The sequence below is a fragment of the Bombina bombina genome, chromosome 6 (genome assembly GCF_027579735.1).
Source record: "Bombina bombina isolate aBomBom1 chromosome 6, aBomBom1.pri, whole genome shotgun sequence".
Classification (NCBI taxonomy): Eukaryota; Metazoa; Chordata; class Amphibia; order Anura; family Bombinatoridae; genus Bombina; species Bombina bombina.
The window spans coordinates 659280316-659307831 of record NC_069504.1 but is presented as its reverse complement, the minus strand read 5'-3'; the positions used below and the strand labels follow the sequence as shown (position 1 = coordinate 659307831).

Here is a 27516-nt window from a genome sequence, read left to right as displayed (position 1 = left end):
GCTAGATTACGTGTGAGGCGCAAACTATTTTGTGCAAGCAATATCGTGTTTTCGCAAGCCATTTCCATTGCGCTGATATTACGTTAAGTAATATCAAAATCGCAGGGGTTAAACACATAGAGGTACAAGGTCACTAGTCTTAACTTTTTAATGCCGTTATGCCATTCTATTCCGTCATAATTACACTGGGCTTTAGAGCCGTTATGACGGAATAGAACGTCATAGCCAACGGCTGTCCTGAAGCCTTCTGTGCTTCCTGGATTTGATCGCGGTCTGGAGGGCATTCCTAGGGTTATAGGGACGCCCCTCAGACCCGATCCAGTAATTGAAATTGCGTGATTTACTTTAACCCAGTCACGAAAGGGTAAAAGTTACATGCTCTAACAAATAAGAGCATGTAATTTTTCAACTATAATGGCCCTTTAATTATCATCTCAGACTCCCATCACCCTTTCCAATATATTCACATTAAACAAACTTTACTTTGTCATATTACCATATATGAGAAAATGCAAATCCATCAAAGTAAAAAAACAACTAATAAGCACCTGGAAATAACTTTTAATCTCTCAATAACAGATATATTGTCACTATCATCTAACTGTTAGTGCTCGATTTATCAAGCTGCTTGCCCCCCTACAACTGCAGTTTCTCACAAGACAACCTCCATGCAGTCGGTATTTATCAAGCAGCGGTCATCAGATCACTGCTTCCTTAACCTCTTCTCCACCTCTTAGGTGGAGAATTTCAATCTCCGCGTTCTCATCCGACCGGAGAGAATGAGAGCTCCTACCCATGAGCGATTGGCTGTGCACGGGCTTTGGGTGGTGTTGCACAAGAGCGCAAAATAGCACTCTTGTGTAATGCTGAATTCCGGCAGCGGATTGCTGCCCACCACAGGCGAGCTGGGGCGAATATGTATGCCCCTGTCAGCTCTAGCTTGATAAATCGAGCCCTTAATGTACTTTACAATAAGGATGTAAACACAAGGGAGCAATTTATAAAAAGTGACCCCATCTGACCCAGTAGCAGGTTGTCACATGACTTAACCAGATGAGACTCGTGACAGCTGTTACAATCTATACCAAAAGTGAGAGAGGAGAGTTGAAAGAACAGAAAACAATTGTTTAAATGAAGAATGACCACTTTTTTTCCATTGAAGGGCTAAATTGATTTTTTTTCTAAACTTATACTGCCAGTAAACAAGAATTATAAATTATATTAAAGTGATAGTATATAATATAATTATAATTTGTAAATGAAGCAAACCAATCTTTGCATTGCATATTTATAGATGGTAACTTGTTTTTAATATACAAGTAGTGTGACTCTGGATTAAATTAATTCATACTGATCCTCAAATACATAAATAAATTCCTTGGAGCTGCATAGCTGCTCTGATGGGCCCCCTCCAGCGCATGGGCCCCGGTGCAGTGGCACCTATTGCACCACCAGTAATTCCGCCCCTGGTACTATCAACTGTGATTTATCACAAGCGACCAGCAAAACAGTAACATCACACCCATCATAATAGTATAGGCAGTGTAGCAGCTGTCCAATGAGGTGACTGAACAAGAGTTGCGCTTCTACTAGTAATAGTAATAAATAAAGATACATTTCACAATACCTGTAGAAGAATTTCAAAAGCAGTTGCATTCTCTTCATTCTGGATGAGTTCCCAAAGCACAGGCTATAATGTACAAAACAAAAGAAATTACACGTTAAACTCACGTGCAAAAGAATAAAAAAAAAAAAAAATTACGTGAAACAATTACACAGAAGGAATATACAAGAAAAGAAGAAAAAAAAAGAAAAAACACAATCTGATCTGTTTAATTCTAAAATTAACCTTTGTTTTTAACCTCCAATTAATTGCAATAATAAATTAACATTATTAGGGTATAACTAGAAAGGCCTGTTTGTCTGTTAAAAAAATTGTGTAATCTAGCTCGATACGCTGATAAAATGCTATTATTCGTACAAGATTCCCAGACACACATTGCACACATTATGATGGCTTTGCAGGATTTCGTCTCTTTCTCGGGCTACAAAGTAAACATGCAAAAATCTGAAATCTTATGGCTGCAGCAGGATGAGAAGTCAGACTTTGAATATCCTTTTACTGTTGCCTAACAAACTATAACTTATCTGAGTATACAAATATAGGTTAATCCTAATAAGCATTTATTCTAATAACTTTAACCCTTTATGCTTTAAACTTCAGAGTCAGATGAGAAGTTGGAAATCTATTCCAATATCACATGCTGGAAGGATTAGTCTCCTTAAAATGGTGGTTCTACCTCGTTTATTATACCCACTTCTTATGTTACCTCTACCATTAACTAAGGCTGATGTAAAGATGCTGAACTCAACAGCGCACTATTTTATAGGGAGAGGGGGAAAGCCGCGTATATCTGCAGATCTCCCAGACTTCACACTATTCAATTGGGCAGCATTCATTCTGGTTTTAGATTGGCAAGTACCTACACATAATTTTTATAGGTACAATTTGGAACAAGCAGTCTTAGGTGATATATATCGATAGCTTACCTCCCTCACATGTCGAATCTTAAAAGCATTAAAACTATTGGTTTGAATCTGCTCTATAGGGACCCCCTGAGAGCATTGCATGAAGCACATAAGTTCATGAAAAAGTCCTGTCATGCTTCTACATACTTACCTATTGGTGGAAACCTGGATTTTCCTTCGGAAACAGACACACTATGTTTCTCACAGTGGGAGAAGCGAGGCCTATGCACCATTAATTCTTTACTAGATCTACGGACACGCTTCATTAAGACATTTGCTTCTTTGCAATGGGAATATAGTTTACCAAACACTCATTTCTACACATACCTTCAGATACGTCACTATGTGTGGGCACTGTTCAGAGACAATACAGACTTTTGGGCTGGATCTCCCTTTCGTCTTACACAGGCCCTATATGAAATGGGCAAGTTCTCTCTTTCTCAGATATATCAGGTCTTTCTACAAAAACGCCTGCAATTACTTCAGCCAATGCTATTAACAGGATGGGAGAGGTAGGGACACCAAGAGATTACATGGGCAGAGGCTCGGGACAGCTTGGAAAAAACAAGGAAAGCCACTTTGTCTGCAATGTTCAAGGAGTCCCAGGTTCGTATACTTCATAGGGCTTATTTGACGCCAAGGGGAATGGCCAAATGGGCAACTAATTGGCCCAATAAATGTGCGAAATGCTCCTAAGACTCCACAAACCTACTGCATTCTTTGTGGGCATGCCCTACAATTAAACAATTTTGGAGCAAAATTCAATACTGGATTCATCAAAAATTAAATATAACAATTGCACTGCAGCCAGACAGCATTTTATTTCTGCAATGGGAACCACAGCATAGACAATTTGACTCTGTGTTAAGCTTGATAATCTTAATTGCCAGAAAGTGTATCTTCAAACAATGGATTAAGAAGATAGTTTCCTCTCTCTCTTGTTTTAAAAATAAATTAAAACTACAATTTTTCACTGAACAACTGGATGTGAGAGTGGATGTACAAGATAAATTACATCTCTATTTACTAATACTAACATTTGAGATACGGAGACAAATACTTTTACCATTTCAACACCACCATATTTTTAGAAGACTCTCTAAGAGGAGAATAGTCTCACATATTCTCATCCACGTGAAAGCCTTTGTCCCTCCCTCCTCCTCCCTATCTTTCTCCCACCCCCCCTACCCCCTTTTTTTTCTCTTGATTTTTGCTTGCTGGGTCCCGACATTGGGGATAAGTTCAAAAGGTAAACCCACCTACTGCACAAAAAATGTTGGCAGATAAACTATATATACTACCAAGTCAGTTAATTGTTTAGTTATTGTTGGTTATTTAAAAGTTATATTCTTTTTTTTTAAAAAACATTTTTAAGATATAAAATCTTGAAAGGGAGAATCCAGAGTATGAATTGGCTAGCTCAAGTCTTATTACCACTGACAATTGATTGGTTAATATTGTATCAATAAACGCTGTCCAATATGACACTCCTAACGATTGTCATGTATATTTACAGTTTCTCTTTCAACAAAAAGAATTTGAAAAAAATAAATAAAAATGGTGTAACAATTAAGGTAAAACCAATTATGAGCAAAAATTCCAAAATTACCTCTGTTATTTAAGAGTGGAAACTGGGGGAAAATATGGTCCTTAAGGGATTAAAAGGGCGTTGTACTTTTCTCCCCTTAAATATGTTTTGAATGTTCCATTTTACTTTCTGGAGTGTATCAAATTGTTTGCAAATAACTCCTTTACCTTTATTTGGGAGACCAATGCAATGATTGTAGTTCACCATAACAGACAATGGTGGCCATTTAATATTCAAGTCCCTAGAACTTCCATACTTTCAGTATGATCACAGTTCAGTATATAACATAATGAAAAAAACTTTACAAAGTACAAAGCACAAGTGCTAGACCAATAGGAGCTGCTACTGATTTAGCAGTTCACCAAATCTCACAAAATGTTATGGTCCTCCAGCACTTAATTGACTGAATAAGCTAAGCCTCCTGCATTCAATTTTAGTGAATAGAAACCTATTCTATAAAATATAGAAATATTATTTAATACTTAAAAAATACATTTGTATATATTTATATATATATATATATATATATATTTAGATAGATAGATAGATAGATAGATAGATAGATAGATAGATAGATAGATAGATAGATAGATAGATCAAAATAATAAGAGTATTGCATTGAGCAATGATACTTTTTTATTGGACTAACTATACATTAATAAGATGACAAGCTTTCGGAAGTATTCCTTTCTTTTTCCAGTCTGAAGCAATACTGACCAATTAAATGTAATTTACAGATTATATCTTAAAACACAGGATGGCTAAAAAGAACAGAAAGTGTTACAGAGGTCTAAGTGCAGGGAGAGGAGGGGGTGTCTTAAAATCATGAGGGGGGTTTAGGTGACAGAGGCAGACAGTGTCTTGAGAAAAGAAGGAGTTCCTCCGAAAGCTTGTAAACTTTTAAATGTATAGTTAGTCCAATAAAAAAGTATCATTGCTCAATGCAATACTCTTGTTATTTTGATATCTAAATCTCTGGACTAACACAGCTACTCCAATCAACGTATATATATATATGGAAAGATAGATAGATAGATAGATAGATAGATAGATAGATAGATATAGATATATAATTTTGACTCATCTTAAATTATTTTCCCTCAGTCTGAGTTGTCAAGTAGACAGAAATTAATTCCTGCTCTATCCTTTATACATAGTAGTGGACCTACTCAACAGAGGGTCCTAGTTCAAAATGTTTTGGGGCCCCACCAAATGTTACTCAGGGGCCAATTTATCAAATGTCTGTCCGACATGATACGATCAGCGGATCATGTCCGACAGATATCACTGAATGCAGACAGCATTACGCTTTCTGCATTCAGCATTGCACCAGCAGTTCTTGTGACCTGCCGGTGCAACGTCGATCCCTGTAGATTTGCGGCCAATTGGCTGCTAGCAGGGGATGTCAATCAACCCGATCGTATTCGATCGGGTTGATTTCTGGTGATCGCTGTCCGCCTCCTCAGAGCAGGCGGTCAGATTATGGAGCAGCGGTCTTTACGGAGCTTGATAAATATGCCCCTCAGTATTAAGCAATAGTTATTATATATATATATGCTGATCTGTATAATGATTTTGAACATAGATACATGGACATGCAACCTCTACCAAGAAAAACCTCCCCTGCATTAGGATTAGCCTATGGGATAGATTTTCTAAGGGCCAGGCAAAAAAGGGCGGACATCTTGTCTGGGATTGCGGCTAATGGCAACATTAGGCTGCCTGCCTTTATCATTGCACAAGCGACAAGACACCACTTGTGCAACATTTCAGGGGCTGAGAAGTTCAGGGAGGTTGAGAAGCGCCACTTTAGAGTTGATGTAGCTGGTTAAGAAGCAGCAGTCTAATGACTGCTGATTCTTAACAATCGAAGGCGTACCAAAGCTGTATTCGCAGCTTCTTAAATAGAGCACTATGTATAGACTGGCTACTATGGGTACCCTCAGCATTTGGGCTCTGGTGACACCACACTTGCCTTACCAATGGTAGTTCTGCCCCTGTTTATACAGGTCTTGCTGTTCCATAGAGATAGCTTTGCCACTTTCTACTCTAGAAGCTTTGGGGAATCTTATATTTAACTTTGTATCCATTTATATTCCTTTTGTCAACTTCTCATATTTTTAATGTTCTCTGTATCAAACTTTGATACCAACAAAGTATTTTACACACTGTCACTAACATGATTATTGAGCTCACTATGGAGCCCTGTCACTACATGACATCATCTGAACATCACACTATAGGACAGAACACTGCACCCATCATGATAAAAAGTGTAATAACAAGTGCAGAATACAGCTAAGACACAAGAGTAGGTAGAATGAAAGGTAGAGGGAAAATATTAGATTTAAAAATTGTTAAATAGGAAACTTTAAAGAAATGGTTACTGTAATATTTGAAATTAAATGGATGCAGAGATAAATAAAGACGGAGGATTATGTAGAGCAGGGTTCTTAAAACTTTTCCCCCCAAGACCCAGTGCCATGATACCACATACCTTTGGGACCCAATTTTTATACTTGATCTTGAAATAATTTCATAAGAAATAAACAACATGATAGCTGTAATTTTTGGCAAAGAAACTAAAATATGTGCATGCTTTATTCCCGATTGTAGTCAAATTTTAAAGCATTGTAAAACGTAATAACACACACACACACACCCTCATACAACACACACACCACACACTCATACAACACACACAATCATACAACACACACAAACACACTCTCATACAACACACATTTTCATGTAACACACATACCACACACACTCATACAACACACACACTTTCAAATAACACACACTCACCCCATACACTCTTACAACACACACATACACACACACTTTCAAATAACACACACACACTTTCATATTACACACATACCACACACACAATCATACAACACACACAAACACACTCTCATACAACACACATTTTCATGTAACAAACATACCACACACACTTTCATATAACACACACTCACCCCATACACTCTTACAACACACACATTTTCATATAACACACACACACTTTCATATTACACACATACCACACACACACACTCATACAACACACATACCACACACTCTCTCATATAACACACACACTAATACAACACACACACACTCTCATACACAACACACGCACAGCACACACACAATCTCATACAATACACCACACACACTCCTACAACACACACAAGTCGGGACCCAGTACACATGGTGTTGTGACCCAGTAATGGGTCCCGACCCATGATTTGAAGAACCCTGATGTAGAGCATAAAAAGGTGAATTAAATGTGATGATAAATGTAAGGGGAGAGGGACTAATGCAATCAGGTGATATGAAAACAAGTTGATTTTAATTTAAATGAAATTAAAAGGGGTGAGAGGAATAATAGAAGGTAAAATTATTAATTACAAGAACATGATACAACTGATGGGGTAATTATATTGAGAGGAAACAATATAACGACAGAAAAATTTAAAAAAAAGGCCTCAAAACACCAAAGAGATGATTGAGTGAATGTTTTTGCATTATTCTAAATCTAGCTTTTACATTAATATGTAAGCGAAATGAAGAAACCAAGATGGACATTGTTATCTTTAAGCTAACAAACAGCATTCCCCTAGCTTCTTAGTAGGTAAATATATTCCTGCTTACATGTTTTAGATTTTTTATACTGTTTCCTCTCATGCAGGTTATAAGATATATAAAAAAATCTAGATAAAAACCTTGAAATATAAATGAATAATGTATACTCACACTGAAGCAGCTTAGGAGATCCTCCTTATCAGAGTCACTGTTCTCTTGCGTAAGGTACCATTCCACAGTCTGAAGGATGCTCACTGAAGAATTAATTTTAAAGGAAGTCCAAAATGAGCTATTATCCAGGAGGCTTGAAAGAAGAATTGCATCTTTTAGTCTATCCCTTGTCTCCTTACTTATCTGATCAGTGTCAGAAAGGGTAAAAATAAAATCCACCATCTTCAGGAGGTAATGTACATTCAGAGCCCAACTAGTGGAATTGTTTTCACACTGAGAAATCTGAGAGATTAGCCCAATAATATAAGATATTGGACTTTTGCAAAGTTGAGACGAATCAACTTTTGAGGCAAATGGTAGCATATCTATTAGTTTCTGAAGAAAACATCTTCCTTCTGTTGAAGAATTTGTCCACATGTCTCTACAGTAGTCAATAATCCATGGATGAACAGACATCATAAAATCATACAATGTACTGTTTCGACACACATGATCTTTAAATTCAGTTATGTTTACTCCTTTACACTGTTCAACCAGTGTAACATTTTTGAATGCTCTTGGGTCCCACGACTTGTAGTCACACACGGCAGAGCTCCTAAGAGCAGATGAATTTACTGCAATTGTTTTTAACTCTTGTTGATTGCACAGCTTAGAAACCCAGACCCTAGTATCTTCTGGCATGTTTAAAAATGTTCCGTTATTACATATTTTATTAGCCCAAACTGTTTTGTTTTCCAAAAGACAGTTCTTTAAAATTTTTGCGTTCATGGCAATTCCCTGCCCAGCATTTGAGCATTTAATATTATTTCTTAGCTCCCTAACACCATCAGATATATTGGGAAGATTTGTGCATAGTTCATGCATTAATGAGGTGTTATGACTATGCCTTGGAATTGTGTTTTTACATACTGTGATATTAAATTCCACAGGAAAATATTCCCTGCAGACCCACAGCCAAAAGGAATCTTCTTCCATGGAGAGCAGATACCAGGCTGCATCTAAGCAGGCAGCCCGAAGGTCATATGTTGACTCAACAGAATAACCAGTGGAATTTTGCATATTGCAGTACAGAAAGACTGTAAAATTGGAAACACCTGGTAATTGTGGGATGGTCTCATTGCATACTGCTTCAAGGACTTCAGAATAAGGCTGCAGTTCCTCTGAAACTTCAGCCTTGGACCTTTTTGTGATGTTGTGAATTTTATCTTCTGCTTGCCCCTGTATATCTACAGGTTTGCCACAAGTCAGGATAGGGGGAGCTGAAGGAAAACTTGTGGATGCAAAGCCAAAAGCATGAATGTTCCAAGTAATATTGTGCTTTATCCCCCTACATGAAATACATGGCAATCAAAAGTCAAATTACAATGTTTACATATATTTTTCAATGAAAGTAACATTATTGCATATACCTTGGAGCGTTGTTGGAAATGGAACTGTAAAAATAGTGTATTACCGCTTTGATTCCCAACATATATTTTCTTAAAATATGCTATTGTGTCTGAAAATGTTAAATAATTTAATTTAAAGGGACAGTCTACACCTTAGTCATCTTAAAGTCTTACCTTAGATTAAGCTGCAAATAGCCTCCTGAACCCCTTTCTATATCATGCAGCAGGAACAGTAAAAAAAAGTTATTTTAAAAGGAATATTGTTTCTTGCCACTTTGAAATAGCTACCAAGCTCCTCCCATGGATGTGACATCACGATCAGGGCTGCATCTAAACTATGTTGAATAGCATTGACAGTCTGTTAAATCCAACTAGAGAGCCTTTTGTGATTGGACGCCATATGGAGCCCAGATTGTGATGTCATCAGTGTGTGGAGCTTGGCAGCCATTTCAAAGTGGCCAGAAACAATATTAATTTTAACATAGTTTTTTACTGTTCCTGCTGCATGCTATAGAAAGGGGTTCAGGAGGCTATTTTCAGCTTAATCTAAGTTAAGACTTTAAGATGATTAAGGTATAGACTGTCCCTTTAAGTAAAAAACACAGAAATGAATTTGAGTTACCACCATGCATTACCCTTATTACAAAATATATAATATCTGTAACAACATTTTTACCAATCATTCATCAGTCAAGCTCATAACTTACCACAAAAGAAGCTGCTGCAAGGTGCCTGCAAAACATGAGTATTTAGATAGCTATAAAGAAACCATGTAAATTAGAATTCATATAAAGATCTTTTAGTGCCATGACAATTTTAAAGGCACTGTCATACAATTTAAAGAAACACGTATAATGTTTTCAATATATATGTATGCTGAAATTCTGTATTAAAAATAGTTTTCAGTTTGAATTTGAGTGAAAATATAAATGCTAGATTTTATAAAGTCTTTCAAAATTCAACTTCCATATATATATTTTTTTTAAGATTTAGCCTTAAAGGGACACTAAACCCCAGAAAAAAAATTCTTGATTCAGATAGAGCATGAAATTTTAAGCAACTTTCTAATTTACTCCTATTATTTTTCTTTGTTTTCTTGCTATCTTTATTTAAAAAGCAGGAATGTGATGCATAGGAGCCGGCCCATTTTTGGTTGACAAACTTAGTTATGCTTGATTATTGGTTGGATAAATGTAGCCTCCAATAAGCAAGCGCTATCCATAGTGCTGAACCTAAAATGGGCTGGCTGCTAAGATTTACATTCCTGCTTTAAAATAAAGATAGCAAGAGAACGAAGAAAAATTGATAATAGGAGTAAATTAGAAAGTTGCTCAAAATGTCATGCTCTGAATCATGAACGAAAAAAAATGTGGGTTCAGTGTCCCTTTAAATAAGTGGTTAAGGGCACACCTACTTATTAGAATTTCAATATTGTATCTATTTTGCTTCTTGATTTGTGTAGGTTTCAAAAGGCTTAAACAGTACTGTATGATGTCTACTAGATAATTAGAATATTTCTAAAATGGGCATCATGATTTGGACTGTATGTGCACAGACCCAATTATTTTGATTTCTGTATTTTTATTTTTAAATAGACAATTTTTCTTGAGTCCATTTAGACCTATGTGACACAAATTATGTGCATTAATATGTGCACAAAAAAAGAATAGGATATTTCCAAGGTTAGTTTAAAACCTTCAATTTACAACTGGTAATTTTTAGTTTCCATTGACTATTCATTAACTCGTCCCTAAACTTTATCAATTTAGATCTGTGTATAATAATAAATAGTGTATTTTAATATTGAGTGGTTAGTTATTTATTATATATGGAGTAAGACATTGTTTATAGAGTTAAAATAGATATAATACATATAGAAATGGAGAAACTGATCAAATACAATATTTAAAATGCTAATGTGTATTGTAAAATCATCTTTATTTTCAGGGAACATGTGCATGAGGGTCATTATTTTCTGATATTTTAAACAAAGTCTCTAACTTTCAAATTTCATTTGAATTATCATTTAATCTTTTTGTAATTTATTGTGGTTATGCTTTCATTTATTCATAATTTTCACCCTCACATAAAACCATACTCATAGTATAGTATAGTCAATACTATTTGTTTTAGAAGTAGTCAGCAACACAGTATTGATCGCTTGATAATATTTACATAAATGGCTAAGAATCTGTATATGACATTCATATATAACATATAAATATTGGTAATGGTAGTATGTCCCTAAATAATTGTTACACTTTTTAAATTTCAGGACAAAACTATATTTTAAATGAATCACCTACCTGCAGAGCACTTGCCATTCTGATCAGACTGAGGAACACCAATCACAGCAGACACCCTGTTCATCAGAGAACCTGTCATACGGAATACCTTCTTGTTTAGGTTATCATACGCAGACCTTTCCATTCTTTTTAAAAGAGTATGATGCAAGCTGTCTAGGATCTGCCACAGATCTTCATTTGAGCTTACGTCATCAATTATTCCTTTCTCTTTTTCTTTGGAACGATAAAATATCTGGAAGACGTTTTGCATCTCTGTCTCATTTGAGCTAGAGTTTAATTTTTTTTCTTTGAAAGATCCAGGGAGAACACTAAATGGTCTATATTTCCCATGTGGTGAAACAGCACTTCCAGATTGCACATTGATAACTGGCTTCCAATTTTTGTCAAATGGCAACATCATATGTTGTAGATGGTCAGGACTAAAGCCACAGTTAGTCTGTCCCATCAAGACGCATAAAAGCCCTTGAAACACCGTACTAGTTTGGGTCAAGGTTCCACTGAGCAAAGCTTGGAAGAGGGTGTCAATTAATCCACTTAGCATCTCCCAATTCTGACCAAGAAGGCTGAGTGCAGTGTGACTGTTGCTGAATGCCTTAAGAATGCTCTCCAATAAACCCAGGAGAACATTCAAGTTTTGACTTCCTCTGAGAGAGACAAGAAAGTCCTGCAGACTGAGTATTGGCAGTCTGGGAGATTTCTCTGTTGGATCATGAATAAAACGATAAAGTAACTTTTCCCAAGAATTTTCCTCCTGATCTTTGGTTCCTTGATTCTGCACATACATGGAGATGTTGTACATGAATTCAGATAGACGGTTTTGCTTTATCCTATTTTTATGAACTCCAAGAAATGGTGGAAAAGTCTCAGCTCTGAGCAAAACTGACTCTAAACTGGCCAGTATGTTATCCATTGTAGCATGTAAGTTATCCTCCTGCTTCAGGACAGTCCTAACATTAGCTGAAATAGGGTGAGCGGACTCAAGTTTTGTTTTCCAAATGGCAATAATCTTTTCAAGTTTGTTTTTTATGCTTTCATGACTGTCACCTGCATCACAATAATAAGAATTTAAATCCACATATTTATACTTTCAGAACACAGAATGTGTACTTTTGTAGATTGTAAGCTCCTTGTGGCAAATACCTTCTCCTCTTGAATCAATCTGCATTGTCAAGTCTAATTTTAATGCACTATATCCCAATAATCATGCATTCAGCACTGGGAAGAAGGGTGGAGCTTTACAAATAAATAATAAATGATAATGATACTTGTACTAAACATTGGTCAAATTTTAACAAGAGCTGGTTGGTGAAAAAAAACAACAACATCACAACAGACCAGAAGCATCTTTGTGTTTCTCCTCTATAGAATGTGTATGTGGAACAAGTAAATTAAGTTGTTGTTTTTATTTATTTTTTACTAATATACTAAACATCATTAACAATATTCATGACAATGCATACATGTTTACATCACAGATGTTTCTCAATGATCTCTAACATCTAATATTCTCCGTAAGTGCTGTCTCAGCTATGGCTGTCCCATATAACGTCATTAAAGGGACATGAAACCCAACATTTTCGTTCATGATTTAGGTAGAACATTACATTTTAAATAACTTTCCAGTTTACATCTATTATCAAATGTTCTTCATTCTCTTGGTATCATTTGTTGAAGGAGCAGCAATGCACTACTGGTTTCTAAATGAACTCATTGGTGAGCCAATTATAATCAGTGTATATATGCAGCCACCAATCAACAGCTAAACCTAGGTTATTTGCTGCTCCTGAGCTTTCCTAGATAAACCTTTCAGCAAATGATAACAAGGGAAGGAAGCAAATTAAATAATAGAAGTAAATTGGAAAGTTATTTAAAATTGTATGCTCTGTCTAAATCACGAATGTCTAATTATGACTTTACTGTCCCTTTAAATTAGTAATTCTTGAAAATAATTTTCAACTAAGAGAAAGGAAAAAGAAGAAACAGAAAATCTTGCAAACTATAATAAACATATCCTGAAATTAATAAGTTGTCTCCAGTTACTATATATAGCAAGTGAATAGCATGTCCGGTTATGGTACACGGTCGTCTATCAATAGCAAGTGAATAGCATGTCCGGTTTTGGTACACGGTCGTCTATCAAAACATACATAGAATAATCTGTAAGAATAATATGGCTGTTAGATAGTGAATCAATAAAGTTGTTTAAAGATCACTGCCGGCGCAGTTCCTGTGAAAAGATCTGTTCTCTGAGCTCTTGGCTCCTACACTATCACCCTGTGAGCGCTAGCAGCTACCAGTGCCCCCCGGGGCTGCTCCTACAACATCTGAGGATCTTTCAACGGAGCCCCTTCTATACGGAGCGTGGCTCCATATCTTGATACCTCTGTTATCCCTGGAAAGGCGCTCCCCCTCCCACCGGTGCTGCGCGAGGGGGGGCCGCTGCTGTTAAAGGCCTATTGTTCGCTTGCTAACTGGCGGAAGAATGGATGGGTAACGTAGAACTGTTTTGAATACAATCTACAATAACTGGCTAAAGAGTGATAAAGATAGGAGTTGCTGATATATTTTTACCAAATAATCTCCTATATGTACTGATTCTCCTGCTGGTTGTTTAATTTTGCTGTAATAGGACTATTACCCTGATAAAACAACAAGGGTTAAAGCAAATTATTATTTAAAAGCTATGATCATTGCTCTGATCTTAATGGACTCCAATGTCTTTTAAACATCTAATCTTGCTATTTATATATTTTGGTGCTATGTTCCTAACCGTTACTGAAAGCTAGAAAATAATTTTTTTTTTTTTTTGTTTTTTTCCTCATCTATTTATTGTTCTACTTAATCTCCTGTTAAAATATTATAGGTTGGTGTAACTTGAAAGCCTCTGGCTTTTTTCAAAGGGTTTGGCTCTTGGGTTTTTTTTTTTTTTTTTTTTTTTGTTTTATTTATTTATTTTTCTTCTTTTTTTTAAAAGCATAATATGAAATATTGTGTCTTTATATGGAGTGACCAAGACTAATATATTCTCTCTATATTCATATAAATCTATTTAAGTGTAAAAATTGACACAAAGTGTCTGAAAACATACCTAGGGTGTTGATTGCACAGGATTGATGTAATTGTGAAAACCTGGAAGTGTTTCAGGATTTTACATAAACTCTAGGCTCTGAGTATATTCAATCAAGGTATAGGGACAGTTACTGTTTACTAAGAAACATAATTTATGTAAGAACTTACCTGATAAATTCATTTCTTTCATATTAGCAAGAGTCCATGAGCTAGTGACGTATGGGATATACATTCCTACCAGGAGGGGCAAAGTTTCCCAAACCTCAAAATGCCTATAAATACACCCCTCACCACACCCACAATTCAGTTTAACGAATAGCCAAGAAGTGCGAAAGCATATAAAATAAGGAATTGGAATAATTGTGCTTTATACAAAATCATAACCACCACAAAAAAAGGGCGGGCCTCATGGACTCTTGCTAATATGAAAGAAATGAATTTATCAGGTAAGTTCTTACATAAATTATGTTTTCTTTCATGTAATTAGCAAGAGTCCATGAGCTAGTGACGTATGGGATAATGATTACCCAAGATGTGGATCTTTCCACACAAGAGTCACTAGAGAGGGAGGGATAAAATAAAGACAGCCAATTCCTGCTGAAAATAATCCACACCCAAAATAAAGTTTAACGAAAAACATAAGCAGAAGATTCAAACTGAAACCGCTGCCTGAAGTACTTTTCTACCAAAAACTGCTTCAGAAGAAGAAAATACATCAAAATGGTAGAATTTAGTAAAAGTATGCAAAGAGGACCAAGTTGCTGCTTTGCAAATCTGATCAACCGAAGCTTCATTCCTAAACGCCCAGGAAGTAGAAACTGACCTAGTAGAATGAGCTGTAATTCTCTGAGGCGGAGTTTTACCCGACTCAACATAGGCAAGATGAATTAAAGATTTCAACCAAGATGCCAAAGAAATGGCAGAAGCTTTCTGGCCTTTTCTAGAACCGGAAAAGATAACAAATAGACTAGAAGTCTTTCGGAAAGATTTAGTAGCTTCAACATAATATTTCAAAGCTCTAACAACATCCAAAGAATGCAACGATTTCTCCTTAGAATTCTTAGGATTAGGACATAATGAAGGAACCACAATTTCTCTACTAATGTTGTTGGAATTCACAACTTTAGGTAAAAATTCAAAAGAAGTTCGCAACACCGCCTTATCCTGATGAAAAATCAGAAAAGGAGACTCACAAGAAAGAGCAGATAATTCAGAAACTCTTCTGGCAGAAGAGATGGCCAAAAGGAACAAAACTTTCCAAGAAAGTAATTTAATGTCCAATGAATGCATAGGTTCAAACGGAGGAGCTTGAAGAGCCCCCAGAACCAAATTCAAACTCCAAGGAGGAGAAATTGACTTAATGACAGGTTTTATACGAACCAAGGCTTGTACAAAACAATGAATATCAGGAAGAATAGCAATCTTTCTGTGAAAAAGAACAGAAAGAGCAGAGATTTGTCCTTTCAAGGAACTTGCGGACAAACCTTTATCTAAACCATCCTGAAGAAACTGTAAAATTCTCGGTATTCTAAAAGAATGCCAAGAAAAATGATGAGAAATACACCAAGAAATATAAGTCTTCCAGACTCTATAATATATCTCTCTAGATACAGATTTACGAGCCTGTAACATAGTATTAATCACAGAGTCAGAGAAACCTCTTTGACGAAGAATCAAGCGTTCAATCTCCATACCTTTAAATTTAAGGATTTCAGATCCTGATGGAAAAAAGGACCTTGTGACAAAAGGTCTGGTCTTAACGGAAGAGTCCACGGTTGGCAAGAGGCCATCCGGACAAGATCCGCATACCAAAACCTGTGAGGCCATGCCGGAGCTACCAGCAGAACAAACGAGCATTCCTTCAGAATCTTGGAGATTACTCTTGGAAGAAGAACTAGAGGCGGAAAGATATAGGCAGGATGATACTTCCAAGGAAGTGATAATGCATCCACTGCTTCCGCCTGAGGATCCCGGGATCTGGACAGATACCTGAGAAGTTTCTTGTTTAGATGGGACGCCATCAAATCTATTTCTGGAAGTTCCCACATTTGAACAATCTGAAGAAATACCTCTGGGTGAAGAGACCATTCGCCCGGATGCAACGTTTGGCGACTGAGATAATCCGCTTCCCAATTGTCTACACCTGGGATATGAACCGCAGAGATTAGACAGGAGCTGGATTCCGCCCAAACCAAAATTCGAGATACTTCTTTCATAGCCAGAGGACTGTGAGTTCCTCCTTGATGATTGATGTATGCCACAGTTGTGACATTGTCTGTCTGAAAACAAATGAACGATTCTCTCTTCAGAAGAGGCCAAAACTGAAGAGCTCTGAAAATTGCACGGAGTTCCAAAATATTGATCGGTAATCTCACCTCCTGAGATTCCCAAACTCCTTGTGCCGTCAGAGATCCCCACACAGCTCCCCAACCTGTGAGACTTGCATCTGTTGAAATTACAGTCCAGGTCGGAAGCACAAAAGAAGCCCCCTGAATTAAACGATGGTGATCTGTCCACCACGTTAGAGAGTGTCGAACAATCGGTTTTAAAGATATTAATTGAGATATCTTTGTGTAATCCTTGCACCATTGATTCAGCATACAAAGCTGAAGAGGTCGCATGTGAAAACGAGCAAAGGGGATCGCGTCCGATGCAGCAGTCATAAGACCTAGAATTTCCATGCCTAAGGCTACCGAAGGGAATGATTGTGACTGAAGGTTTCGACAAGCTGGAATCAGTTTTAGACGTCTCTTGTCTGTTAAAGACAGAGTCATGGACACTGAATCTATCTGGAAACCCAGAAAGGTTACCCTTGTCTGAGGAATCAATGAACTTTTTGGTAAATTGATCCTCCAACCATGATCTTGAAGAAACAACACAAGTCGATTCGTATGAAATTCTGCTAAATGTAAAGACTGAGCAAGTACCAAGATATCGTCCAAATAAGGAAATACCACAATACCCTGTTCTCTGATTACAGACAGAAGGGCACCGAGAACCTTTGTAAAAATTCTTGGAGCTGTAGCTAAGCCAAACGGCAGAGCCACAAACTGGTAATGCTTGTCCAGAAAAGAGAATCTCAGGAACTGATAATGATCTGGATGAATCGGAATATGCAGATATGCATCCTGTAAATCTATTGTGGACATATAATTCCCTTGCTGAACAAAAGGCAAGATAGTCCTTACAGTTACCATCTTGAACGTTGGTATCCTTACATAACGATTCAATATTTTTAGATCCAGAACTGGTCTGAAGGAATTCTCCTTCTTTGGTACAATGAAGAGATTTGAATAAAACCCCATCCCCTGTTCCTGAACTGGAACTGGCATAATTACTCCAGTCAACTCTAGATCTGAAACACAATTCAGAAATGCTTGAGCTTTTACTGGATTTACTGGGACACGGGAAAGAAAAAATCTCTTTGCAGGAGGTCTCATCTTGAAACCAATTCTGTACCCTTCTGAAACAATGTTCTGAATCCAAAGATTGTGAACAGAATTGATCCAAATTTCTTTGAAAAAACGTAACCTGCCCCCTACCAGCTGAGCTGGAATGAGGGCCGCACCTTCATGTGGACTTAGAAGCAGGCTTTGCCTTTCTGGCTGGCTTGGATTTATTCCAAATTGGAGATGGTTTCCAAACAGAAACTGCTCCTGAGGATGAAGGATCAGACTTTTGTTCTTTGTTGAAACGAAAGGAACGAAAACGATTATTAGCCCTGTTTTTACCTTTAGATTTTTTATCCTGTGGTAAAAAAGTTCCTTTCCCACCAGTAACAGTTGAAATAATAGAATCCAACTGAGAACCAAATAATTTGTTACCCTGGAAAGAAATGGAAAGTAGAGTTGATTTAGAAGCCATATCAGCATTCCAAGTCTTAAGCCATAAAGCTCTTCTAGCTAAAATAGCTAGAGACATAAACCTGACATCAACTCTGATAATATCAAAGATGGCATCACAGATAAAATTATTAGCATGCTGAAGAAGAATAATAATATCATGAGAATCATGATGTGTTACTTGTTGCGCTAAAGTTTCCAACCAAAAAGTTGAAGCTGCAGCAACATCAGCCAAAGATATAGCAGGTCTAAGAAGATTACCTGAACACAGATAAGCTTTTCTTAGAAAGGATTCAATTTTCCTATCTAAAGGATCCTTAAACGAAGTACCATCTGACGTAGGAATAGTAGTACGTTTAGCAAGGGTAGAAATAGCCCCATCAACTTTAGGGATTTTGTCCCAAAATTCTAATCTGTCAGACGGCACAGGATATAATTACTTAAAACGTTTAGAAGGAGTAAATGAATTAGCCAATTTATCCAATTCTTTGGAAATTACTGCAGAAATAGCATTAGGAACAGGAAAAACTTCTGGAATAACCACAGGAGATTTAAATACCTTATCCAAACGTTTAGAATTAGTATCAAGAGGACCAGAATCCTCTATTTCTAAAGCAATTAGAACTTCTTTAAGTAAAGAACGAATAAATTCCATTTTAAATAAATATGAAGATTTATCAGCATCAACCTCTGAGACAGAATCCTCTGAACCAGAAGAGTCATCAGAATCAGAATGATGATGTTCATTTAAAAATTCATCTGTAGGGAGAGAAGTTTTAAAAGATTTTTTACGTTTACTAGAAGGAGAAATAACAGACATAGCCTTCTTTATGGATTCAGAAACAAAATCTCTTATGTTATCAGGAACATTCTGCACCTTAGATGTTGAAGGAACTGCTACAGGCAATGGTACTTTACTAAAGGAAATATTATCTGCATTAACAAGTTTGTCATGACAATCAATACAAACAACAGCTGGAGGAATAGCTACCAAAAGTTTACAGCAGATACACTTAGCTTTGGTAGATCCAGCACTAGACAGCGATTTTCCTGTAGTATCTTCTGACTCAGATGCAACGTGAGACATCTTGCAATATGTAAGAGAAAAAACAACATATAAAGCAAAATTGATCAAATTCCTTAAATGACAGTTTCAGGAATGGGAAAAAATGCCAAAGAACAAGCTTCTAGCAACCAGAAGCAATGAAAAATGAGACTTAAATAATGTGGAGACAAAAGCGACGCCCATATTTTTTAGCGCCAAATAAGACGCCCACATTATTTGGCGCCTAAATGCTTTTGGCGCCAAAAATGACGCCACATCCGGAACGCCGACATTTTTGGCGCAAAATAACGTCAAAAAATGACGCAACTTCCGGCGACACGTATGACGCCGGAAACGGAAAAGAATTTTTGCGCCAAAAAAGTCCGCGCCAAGAATGACGCAATAAAATGAAGCATTTTCAGCCCCCGCGAGCCTAACAGCCCACAGGGAAAAAGAGTCAAATTTTTGAAGGTAAGAAAAAAATGATTAAATCAAATGCATTATCCCAAATATGAAACTGACTGTCTGAAAAATAAGGAAAGTTGAACATTCTGAGTCAAGGCAAATAAATGTTTGAATACATATATTTAGAACTTTATAAACAAAGTGCCCAACCATAGCTTAGAGTGTCACAGAAAATAAGATTTACTTACCCCAGGACACTCATCTACATGTTTGTAGAAAGCCAAACCAGTACTGAAACGAGAATCAGCAGAGGTAATGGTATATATAAGAGTATATCGTCGATCTGATAAGGGAGGTAAGAGATTAATCTCTACGACCGATAACAGAGAACCTATGAAATAGACCCCGTAGAAGGAGATCACTGCATTCAAATAGGCAATACTCTCCTCACATCCCTCTGACATTCACTGCACGCTGAGAGGAAAACCGGGCTCCAACTTGCTGCGGAGCGCATATCAACGTAGAATCTAGCACAAACTTACTTCACCACCTCCATCGGAGACAAAGTTTGTAAAACTGAATTGTGGGTGTGGTGAGGGGTGTATTTATAGGCATTTTGAGGTTTGGGAAACTTTGCCCCTCCTGGTAGGAATGTATATCCCATACGTCACTAGCTCATGGACTCTTGCTAATTACATGAAAGAAATATTGTTTTGTTTTGTTTCTTTTTTCTTCTTCTTGTTTCTCTTTGTTTGTTCTTGGCTTGGTAGATTCCAGGAAATTGAATTGATTTGTGTATATTCCCTGTAGTTACTGGCATGACTGATTTTCTTTCACGGTTGATTTCTAAATAATTTTGTTAGCAAATTTAAAAAACAAGGGGAGCACTTCCCTCACACCCTTTCCCCCTATTTTTTTTCCTGGGGGTCTTCTCCCCCCTCTCATCACTTTAGATTAGGTTTTTCTTATCATCACTTCCCTTCCTCACAAGTATATGGATAAGTTTTTACATTCACAATCTAAAAGTTCACCTACAGTCATGTCAGCTAGACAAAGGGATAAAAGAACCAAACCTATCACAGAGGCGGCTGGCGATGTACAGCTGGCTGCACGCGATTCCCTAAGCTTACACGAGTCTATTGATTTACAGTCCCTAGTTTCATATATATCTGCGGCTCTTGCACCCAAGTTTGAGTCCCTTAAAGTAGAGATAAAACATGATATTGCTCAGCTAGGTACAGAGGTTAAACAATTCTCAGAGAGATTCGCCGAGGTAGAACAAAGAGTTTCTGATCTTGAAGATCTTTCCCTAGCTCAAAATACTAAATTAGAAGCCACCTCTTTAGCCCTCTCTAAACTACAAAGCAAAGTAGAAGACTTGGAGAATCGGGCTAGACGAAACAATTTAAGAATTATAGGGGTTCCCGAGGGGAAGCAGTTCGAAGATTTAAATAAATTGATTACTAAAACACTCCCAGCGTTGTTGAATATATCTGAGACCTACCATGATATTATTATAGAACGAGTACATAGGTTAGGACCAGCATCTCTTTCAAAAAATAATATGAGGCCAAGACCAATCCTTGCCAAATTTCTGAACTATCAAGACAAAATCACTTTCTTGCAAGCTTTTCGTAAGAATCAGCCCATACTTCTGGAAGGAACGAAAATATTGTTGTTCCAGGATTATGCAGCAGACACTGCTTCAAAGAGAAGGGAGTTAGCTCCAGTCTGCACCAAACTTATACAGCAAGGACTGCGTGCAACAATTGTACATCCCGCCAGGCTTCGATTAGTTCACAATAATACCTTATATTTTTTTGAGACCGCTAAAGCCGCAGAAGCTTTTTTCACTAAAAATTGCTTAGTAGATAGGTCCTTGAGTATCTTGGCCTTGGTTAGCAATGCTAAGAATAGAACCATTGTCCTATCATCATGTTGGGCTCTTTTCAGGTTAGGGTAACAGAAGGTCTAGGTTCCTCAAGACGTCTGTTTTATGTTTTCTGGTTTGTTGTTTGTTGTGTTTTTTCTTTTCTTTTTTTTTTTTCTCCCCCCACCACCACCTTCTGCCTTGAGCAGTAGATATTTTGCAAAATGAATGGGGTTAAATTTACTTCTTGGAATATAGGAGGTCTTACATCCCCCATTAAGAGGAAAACGATTATTTCATATCTTAAGAAGATAGGCTCTTCTATTGCTTTTCTACAAGAAACCCACTTGAAAATGCAAGAAATTCTTAAACTTAAATCCTCATGGGTTAGGGAGATTTTCTATTCTCCTAGTTGTAGCCGTAGAGGTGGAGTTGCTATTCTCCTGGGGAAAAAATTCAATTACAAGGTACTTCAGAGTCAGTCAGATGAAGAGGGGAGATATATTATTTTGAAAATTAAGATCGCTAGTATTCTGTACACGTTATGCAATGTTTAAGCTCCAAACGTTTTTGATTTGTCTTTTTGGGATGCACTACAGGCCAGGCTCATGACATTTGCAGAAGGTTTCCTTATCTTAGCTGGCAATTTTAACATGGCCCCGCAGTACCCAATAGATAGAATGAGGCAGCAGGAGTTCTCAAAAAAAACTAAAAGGGATAATCTTGAGGCAAAACTGTTCTCTAGGATTTTCTCTAACTTGAGAGTAAGGGATATCTGGAGGCTCCAAAATCCGGATACGCGGGATTTTACGTGTCTTTCAAAAGCACATAAATCATTGTCTCGGATTGATCTATTTTTGATTGATGAAAGACTTTGTAAATATAAGGTATCAGCTCAAATCTTGCCTATTGCGGTATCCGACCATGCTCCAATATGCTTTGAATCTCAATTGGATATCCCCTCTCATGCGAAAAATCGTTTCTCTTACCCTAAATTTTTGTCTTCTGACGCTAAGTTTAAAAATTTTTTGGAAACTAAACTTGCGGATTTCGCTATGTTTAATGCAGAGGCCATAAGTCGGCCTTCCCTGTTTTGGGAAACCGCTAAGGCAGTGATAAGAGGCGAGATTCTTGCCTATAATATTAGAACCTTAAAAAACGTGAGAACGAACTTATGCGGGCAGTTACAAACTCTTATAATTTATACTTAATGGAAAAGACACCTCAGAAGTGGGCTAAATATATCACTGCATTAGAGGCGAGAGATTCACTGCTAATATACAAGCCACCCAAAAGGATATAAGGTTTTCCGCAAAATTTTATAAGTATGGGAACAAAACGGGAAAACTTTTAGCTAGATTAGTTAAGCAGGATCTAGGTTCCCAGCTAATTGACGTACTTCATAGAAATGGGCAAATAGCCAGCTCTGCTCAGGACCTTCTTCAAATTGTTTATGACTATTATAAATCTATATACTCGGCTAAACCATCCGATGCTATAGAACGTCAGATGTTCTGGTCAGGAATCACATTTCCATCACTATTACCGTCCTTAATGGAAGATCTCGACTCTCCTATTACTGAAGCAGAAGTGGCCAAAGCTATTAACAAGTTGGGATATAATAAAGCACCGGGACCGGATTCAATACCTAATGAATTCTATAGAACGGTATCTGCTACTATAACACCTTATTTAACCTCATTATTTAATCATATATATATAGAGGGTAATGCACCCGCGCCTAGTTTTGCAGCATCACTTACGTCCTTGATTTTAAAAAAGGGAAAAGATCCAAAAGCGATAGAATCCTATAGACCAATTGCCCTCATGAATACAGATTATAAACTGTTAACTACAATCCTGGCACAGCGGCTGCAGTCCCTTCTCCCTTCTATTATCAATACGGACCAGGCGGGGTTCATGAGAAATAGGAACTCTGCTGCTAAGATAAGGGAACTCCTGCTTACCTTAGACTTTTTTTCTAATCCCACGCACTCTGATCAAATGGGGGAGGGAAGTGAGACAGACCTGGCAATATTAGCCATAGACGCTGAAAAGGCCATTGATTCAATTCACCATGACCATCTTTTACTATCTTTAGAACAGTTTGGATTGAAGGGCAATTTCACGAACTTTATTGAAAAGTTATATCATACAGCTTCCTCTAGACTAATAGTTAATGGTCAGTTGTCTTCAGAGATAATTCTCCAGAGGGGAACAAGGCAGGGGTGTCCCCTGTCCCCGCTCCTTTTCAATATCGCCATCGAACCTCTTGCAATAATGATAAGACAGAGGCTTGAGGGGATTGTGGTCGCTGGACGGGAATTAAGAATAGCACTATACACGGATGATATTCTTCTTTATTTAGCTAACTTACATAAGAATCTACCAACTCTGTTGGTAATTATACAACAGTTTGGTTCTTTCTCAGGATATAAGGTAAATATAAGTAAATCCGAATTTCTCTGGGTTAGGCAGACAAGAAATTCTCCCATAAATATACCTTTTTCTATAGTGAATGACTCATTTAAATACCTGGGTATAAATATTTCCAGCAACCCCCGATACTTGGTATTCGCTGAATATTCCCCCTGTTTTAAATAAAGTTAAAGTAGCTTTTAAAAACTGGCAGAATTTACCTTTCTCGTTATCTGGACGCATAGCAGTATATAAAATGATCCTCCTACCTAAAATACTGTATGTTCTTCAGAATATCCCTTTGCTCTTAAAAAAGAAGGATATTAATTTACTCAGTTCATATCTCCGATCCTTCCTATGGCAGGAAAGGAAGCCCAGAATGTCACTTATAAAACTCTCTTTCCCAATAGGAGCTGGAGGCTTGGCCTTACCTGACCTGAGGGCATATAACTACGTCTTTTTAATACGTATTGTAGCAGACTGGTTATTTCAGCGTAATTATGTTACAAATAATGACCTTGAGATTAGCATTATGTATCCCTCTTCACCGGTGGCACTTATACATATGGATACGACCGATATTCCATCTCAAATTAGAAAATATAAAACTATATATAATGTAGTTCTGGCCTGGAAAAAAATATGTAATCTGCTAGGATTAGATTATCATGTATCACGATATTTGCCATTTGTAGGGAATCCACAATTTCAAGAGGGTACACCTTCATTAATTTTTTCAAAATGGAATACTCAAGGGCTTGCTAATGCCTTCCAGTTGCTTGATATAGAAGAAGGGTGTATCAAATCATTTGACACGCTTAGATTGCAATTTAATCTCCCACATAGAAATGTTTATGCTTATCTCCAAGCCAGACATTATGTTATGAAATTAACAAATGAACATGGCTGGAACTGGTCACTAGGGCAGTTGGATAAGTGGCTTATCTTGGCAAAAAATGGAATTATGTCAATCTCCCCATGTTATACGATTCTGGTGTCAGATAGAGGTACAATTAATATAGATAAAATTGCGGTGAGCTGGGCTAAACTGTTATCTAAAGAAGTTGATTCTAAAATACCCTCTCTCTCAATTCAAGAGGTTGCTCGGACAACTCTTTCGTCTACATGGAGAGAATCCCATGTTAAGCTTTTACATAGGACATATTTTACACCAGAAAAGGGAACAAGATGTGGGAAAACGACTTTTACTAGTTGTCCTAAATGTTCACTTCCCTCTGCAGATCTTCTGCATATGCTATGGACCTGCCCGAAAATCAGGAACGTTTGGTTTAAAGTTCAATTTTGGCTTTGTAAAATACTTGATCTCCCCTCACTAAATCTCTCAGATATGAATGTAATTTTTCTTTTTTCCAAACCAGAAGACAAGCAGCTTAATATTAAATTGATAAATATAACCATACTGGCCGTTAGATACCTCATTTTTAAAAAATGGAAAATGAGTACGGGTCCCAGTATTCCTGAAATTAAAAATTGTTTAAAAAAGCAATGTATCCTGGAACAATATAATGTTAATATTGATAACGATAACGACATGTCTAGGTTTTTCCTCAAATGGTCAGCATTTGTAAAAATATTTCCTCCTGCTGAAAGGGAGTGTTTGATATATCATGTACGTAACTCTGAATTAGTCCTCTTAGGGAGGTGGTGATGGGGCTTATTTTTATTTTATTTTTTTCTTCTTCTCTTTTTTTTCCGTTTTGTATTATTGTGTCTTGATTTATGTTGCTTTTGTTCGTTTTGTTCAGTCTTATTTTGTGGTAATATGTGTGTCTAGTTTATGTCTGGGTTAAAATATTAAAAATAATCCAACAGGGTATAGATTATAAATGCAAAGAGGGAAATTTACCTTATTCTTTGGGCAGGCTTCAGCTAATAAATGTTTAAAGGTCTGAGGTTTCTATGCTCATGTATATTTTATGTTTCTTACTATGATGCTAAACATAGGTGAATTACCTAAAACTTGTATAACTAGAACGCAGAGTTGATTGTTTTTGTTTTTTTTCCTTCCATGTTTTGTTCTTATTTGTCAGTATACTCTGTTGGATATAAATAAATACTTTAAAAAAAAAAAAAGATCACTGCTAATTTATAACAGTTTGCCCCTGACAAAAGGTTTGCATCATGTTAGTCATCATAGGAAACAACATGAGAAGCTAAATCAAGTGAATGTCACGTCTTTATGCAGATGAAAAATTAAAGGGGTATGAAGCCCCAACCTTTTCTTCTGTGATTCAGACAAAGCATACAATTAAAGAAAAAAAGTTTCCAATTTACTTCTATTATCAAATTGGCTTTGTTATCATGGTATTCTTTGTTGAAGAGCTACCTAGTAGGTGTCTGGAGCACTATATGACAGGAAAAAGTTCTGCCATCTAGTGCTTTTTCAAATGGATAATATTCTTGCAAAACTGCTGCCATATAGTGCTTCGGACACGGGCATGCTCCTGAGCTTACATCCCTGCCTTTCAAAAGAGGATACCAAGAGAATAAAGAAAATGTGATAACAAAAGTAAATGAAAACTGTTTAAAGGGACATGAAACCCAAAATATGTATTTTATGATTCAGATAGAGCATACAATTTTAAACAACATTCCAATTCACTCCAATTATCTAATCTTTTTCAATCCCTTGGTATCCTTGTCAAAGAGCATACCTAGGTAGGCTGATAAGCAACAATGCACTACTGGCAGCTAGCGGCTGATTGGTGACTGTACATGCCTCTTATCATTGGCTTACCTGGTATGTTTAGCTAGCTCCAAGTAGTGTATTGCTGCTCCTTCAACACAGGATACCAAGAGAATGAGGCAACTTTGAGAATAGAAGTAAATTGGAAAGTTGTTTAAAATTGTTTGCTCTGTCTGAACCATAAATGAAACATTTTGGGTTTCATGACCCTTTAAGATATGCAAATATCTGACATAAACATTCAAAAAGTATACTGGAATCCTGGGGGGGAATAAAATGTATTTTCACTGTGAAATGTCATTCTGAGAAAAGACAGAGGGACAGATACAACAGACAGGGGAAAGCAAATGTATGGAAATAACCCTAAGGTTCATTCCAAACATTCAGAACCTGTTTATTGGCTGCAGAGTGATCACAATGAAGACCATAACATCATTTCCATATTGTGAAAAGTTTGGATCTGGGCAGACCAGTGACTTTGGCACGCACTATATTTTGACAACAGAATAGATGTTTGTCAGTATTTAAAATCAATTTGTAATAATTCTATTATGTTGTGCATAAACTTTGAAATGGCTGCA

At 36.9% G+C, this 27516-nt stretch overlaps 1 protein-coding gene across 1 annotated transcript in view; it reads right to left on the bottom strand.

Annotated features, from left to right (window-relative positions):
* The window catches only part of STRC (stereocilin), a 149643-nt gene extending 136899 nt beyond the window's left edge, over nt 1-12744 (bottom strand). The window contains exons 1-5 of the mRNA XM_053719370.1: nt 12720-12744; nt 11580-12623; nt 9981-10005; nt 7886-9212; nt 1628-1690 (exon numbers count right to left, since the gene is read on the bottom strand). Coding sequence (XP_053575345.1) covers nt 1628-1690; nt 7886-9212; nt 9981-10005; nt 11580-12623; nt 12720-12744 — 2484 coding nt within the window. The remainder of the gene's footprint in view (nt 1-1627; nt 1691-7885; nt 9213-9980; nt 10006-11579; nt 12624-12719) is intronic.
* Nucleotides 12745-27516: the final 14772 nt, after the last annotated feature.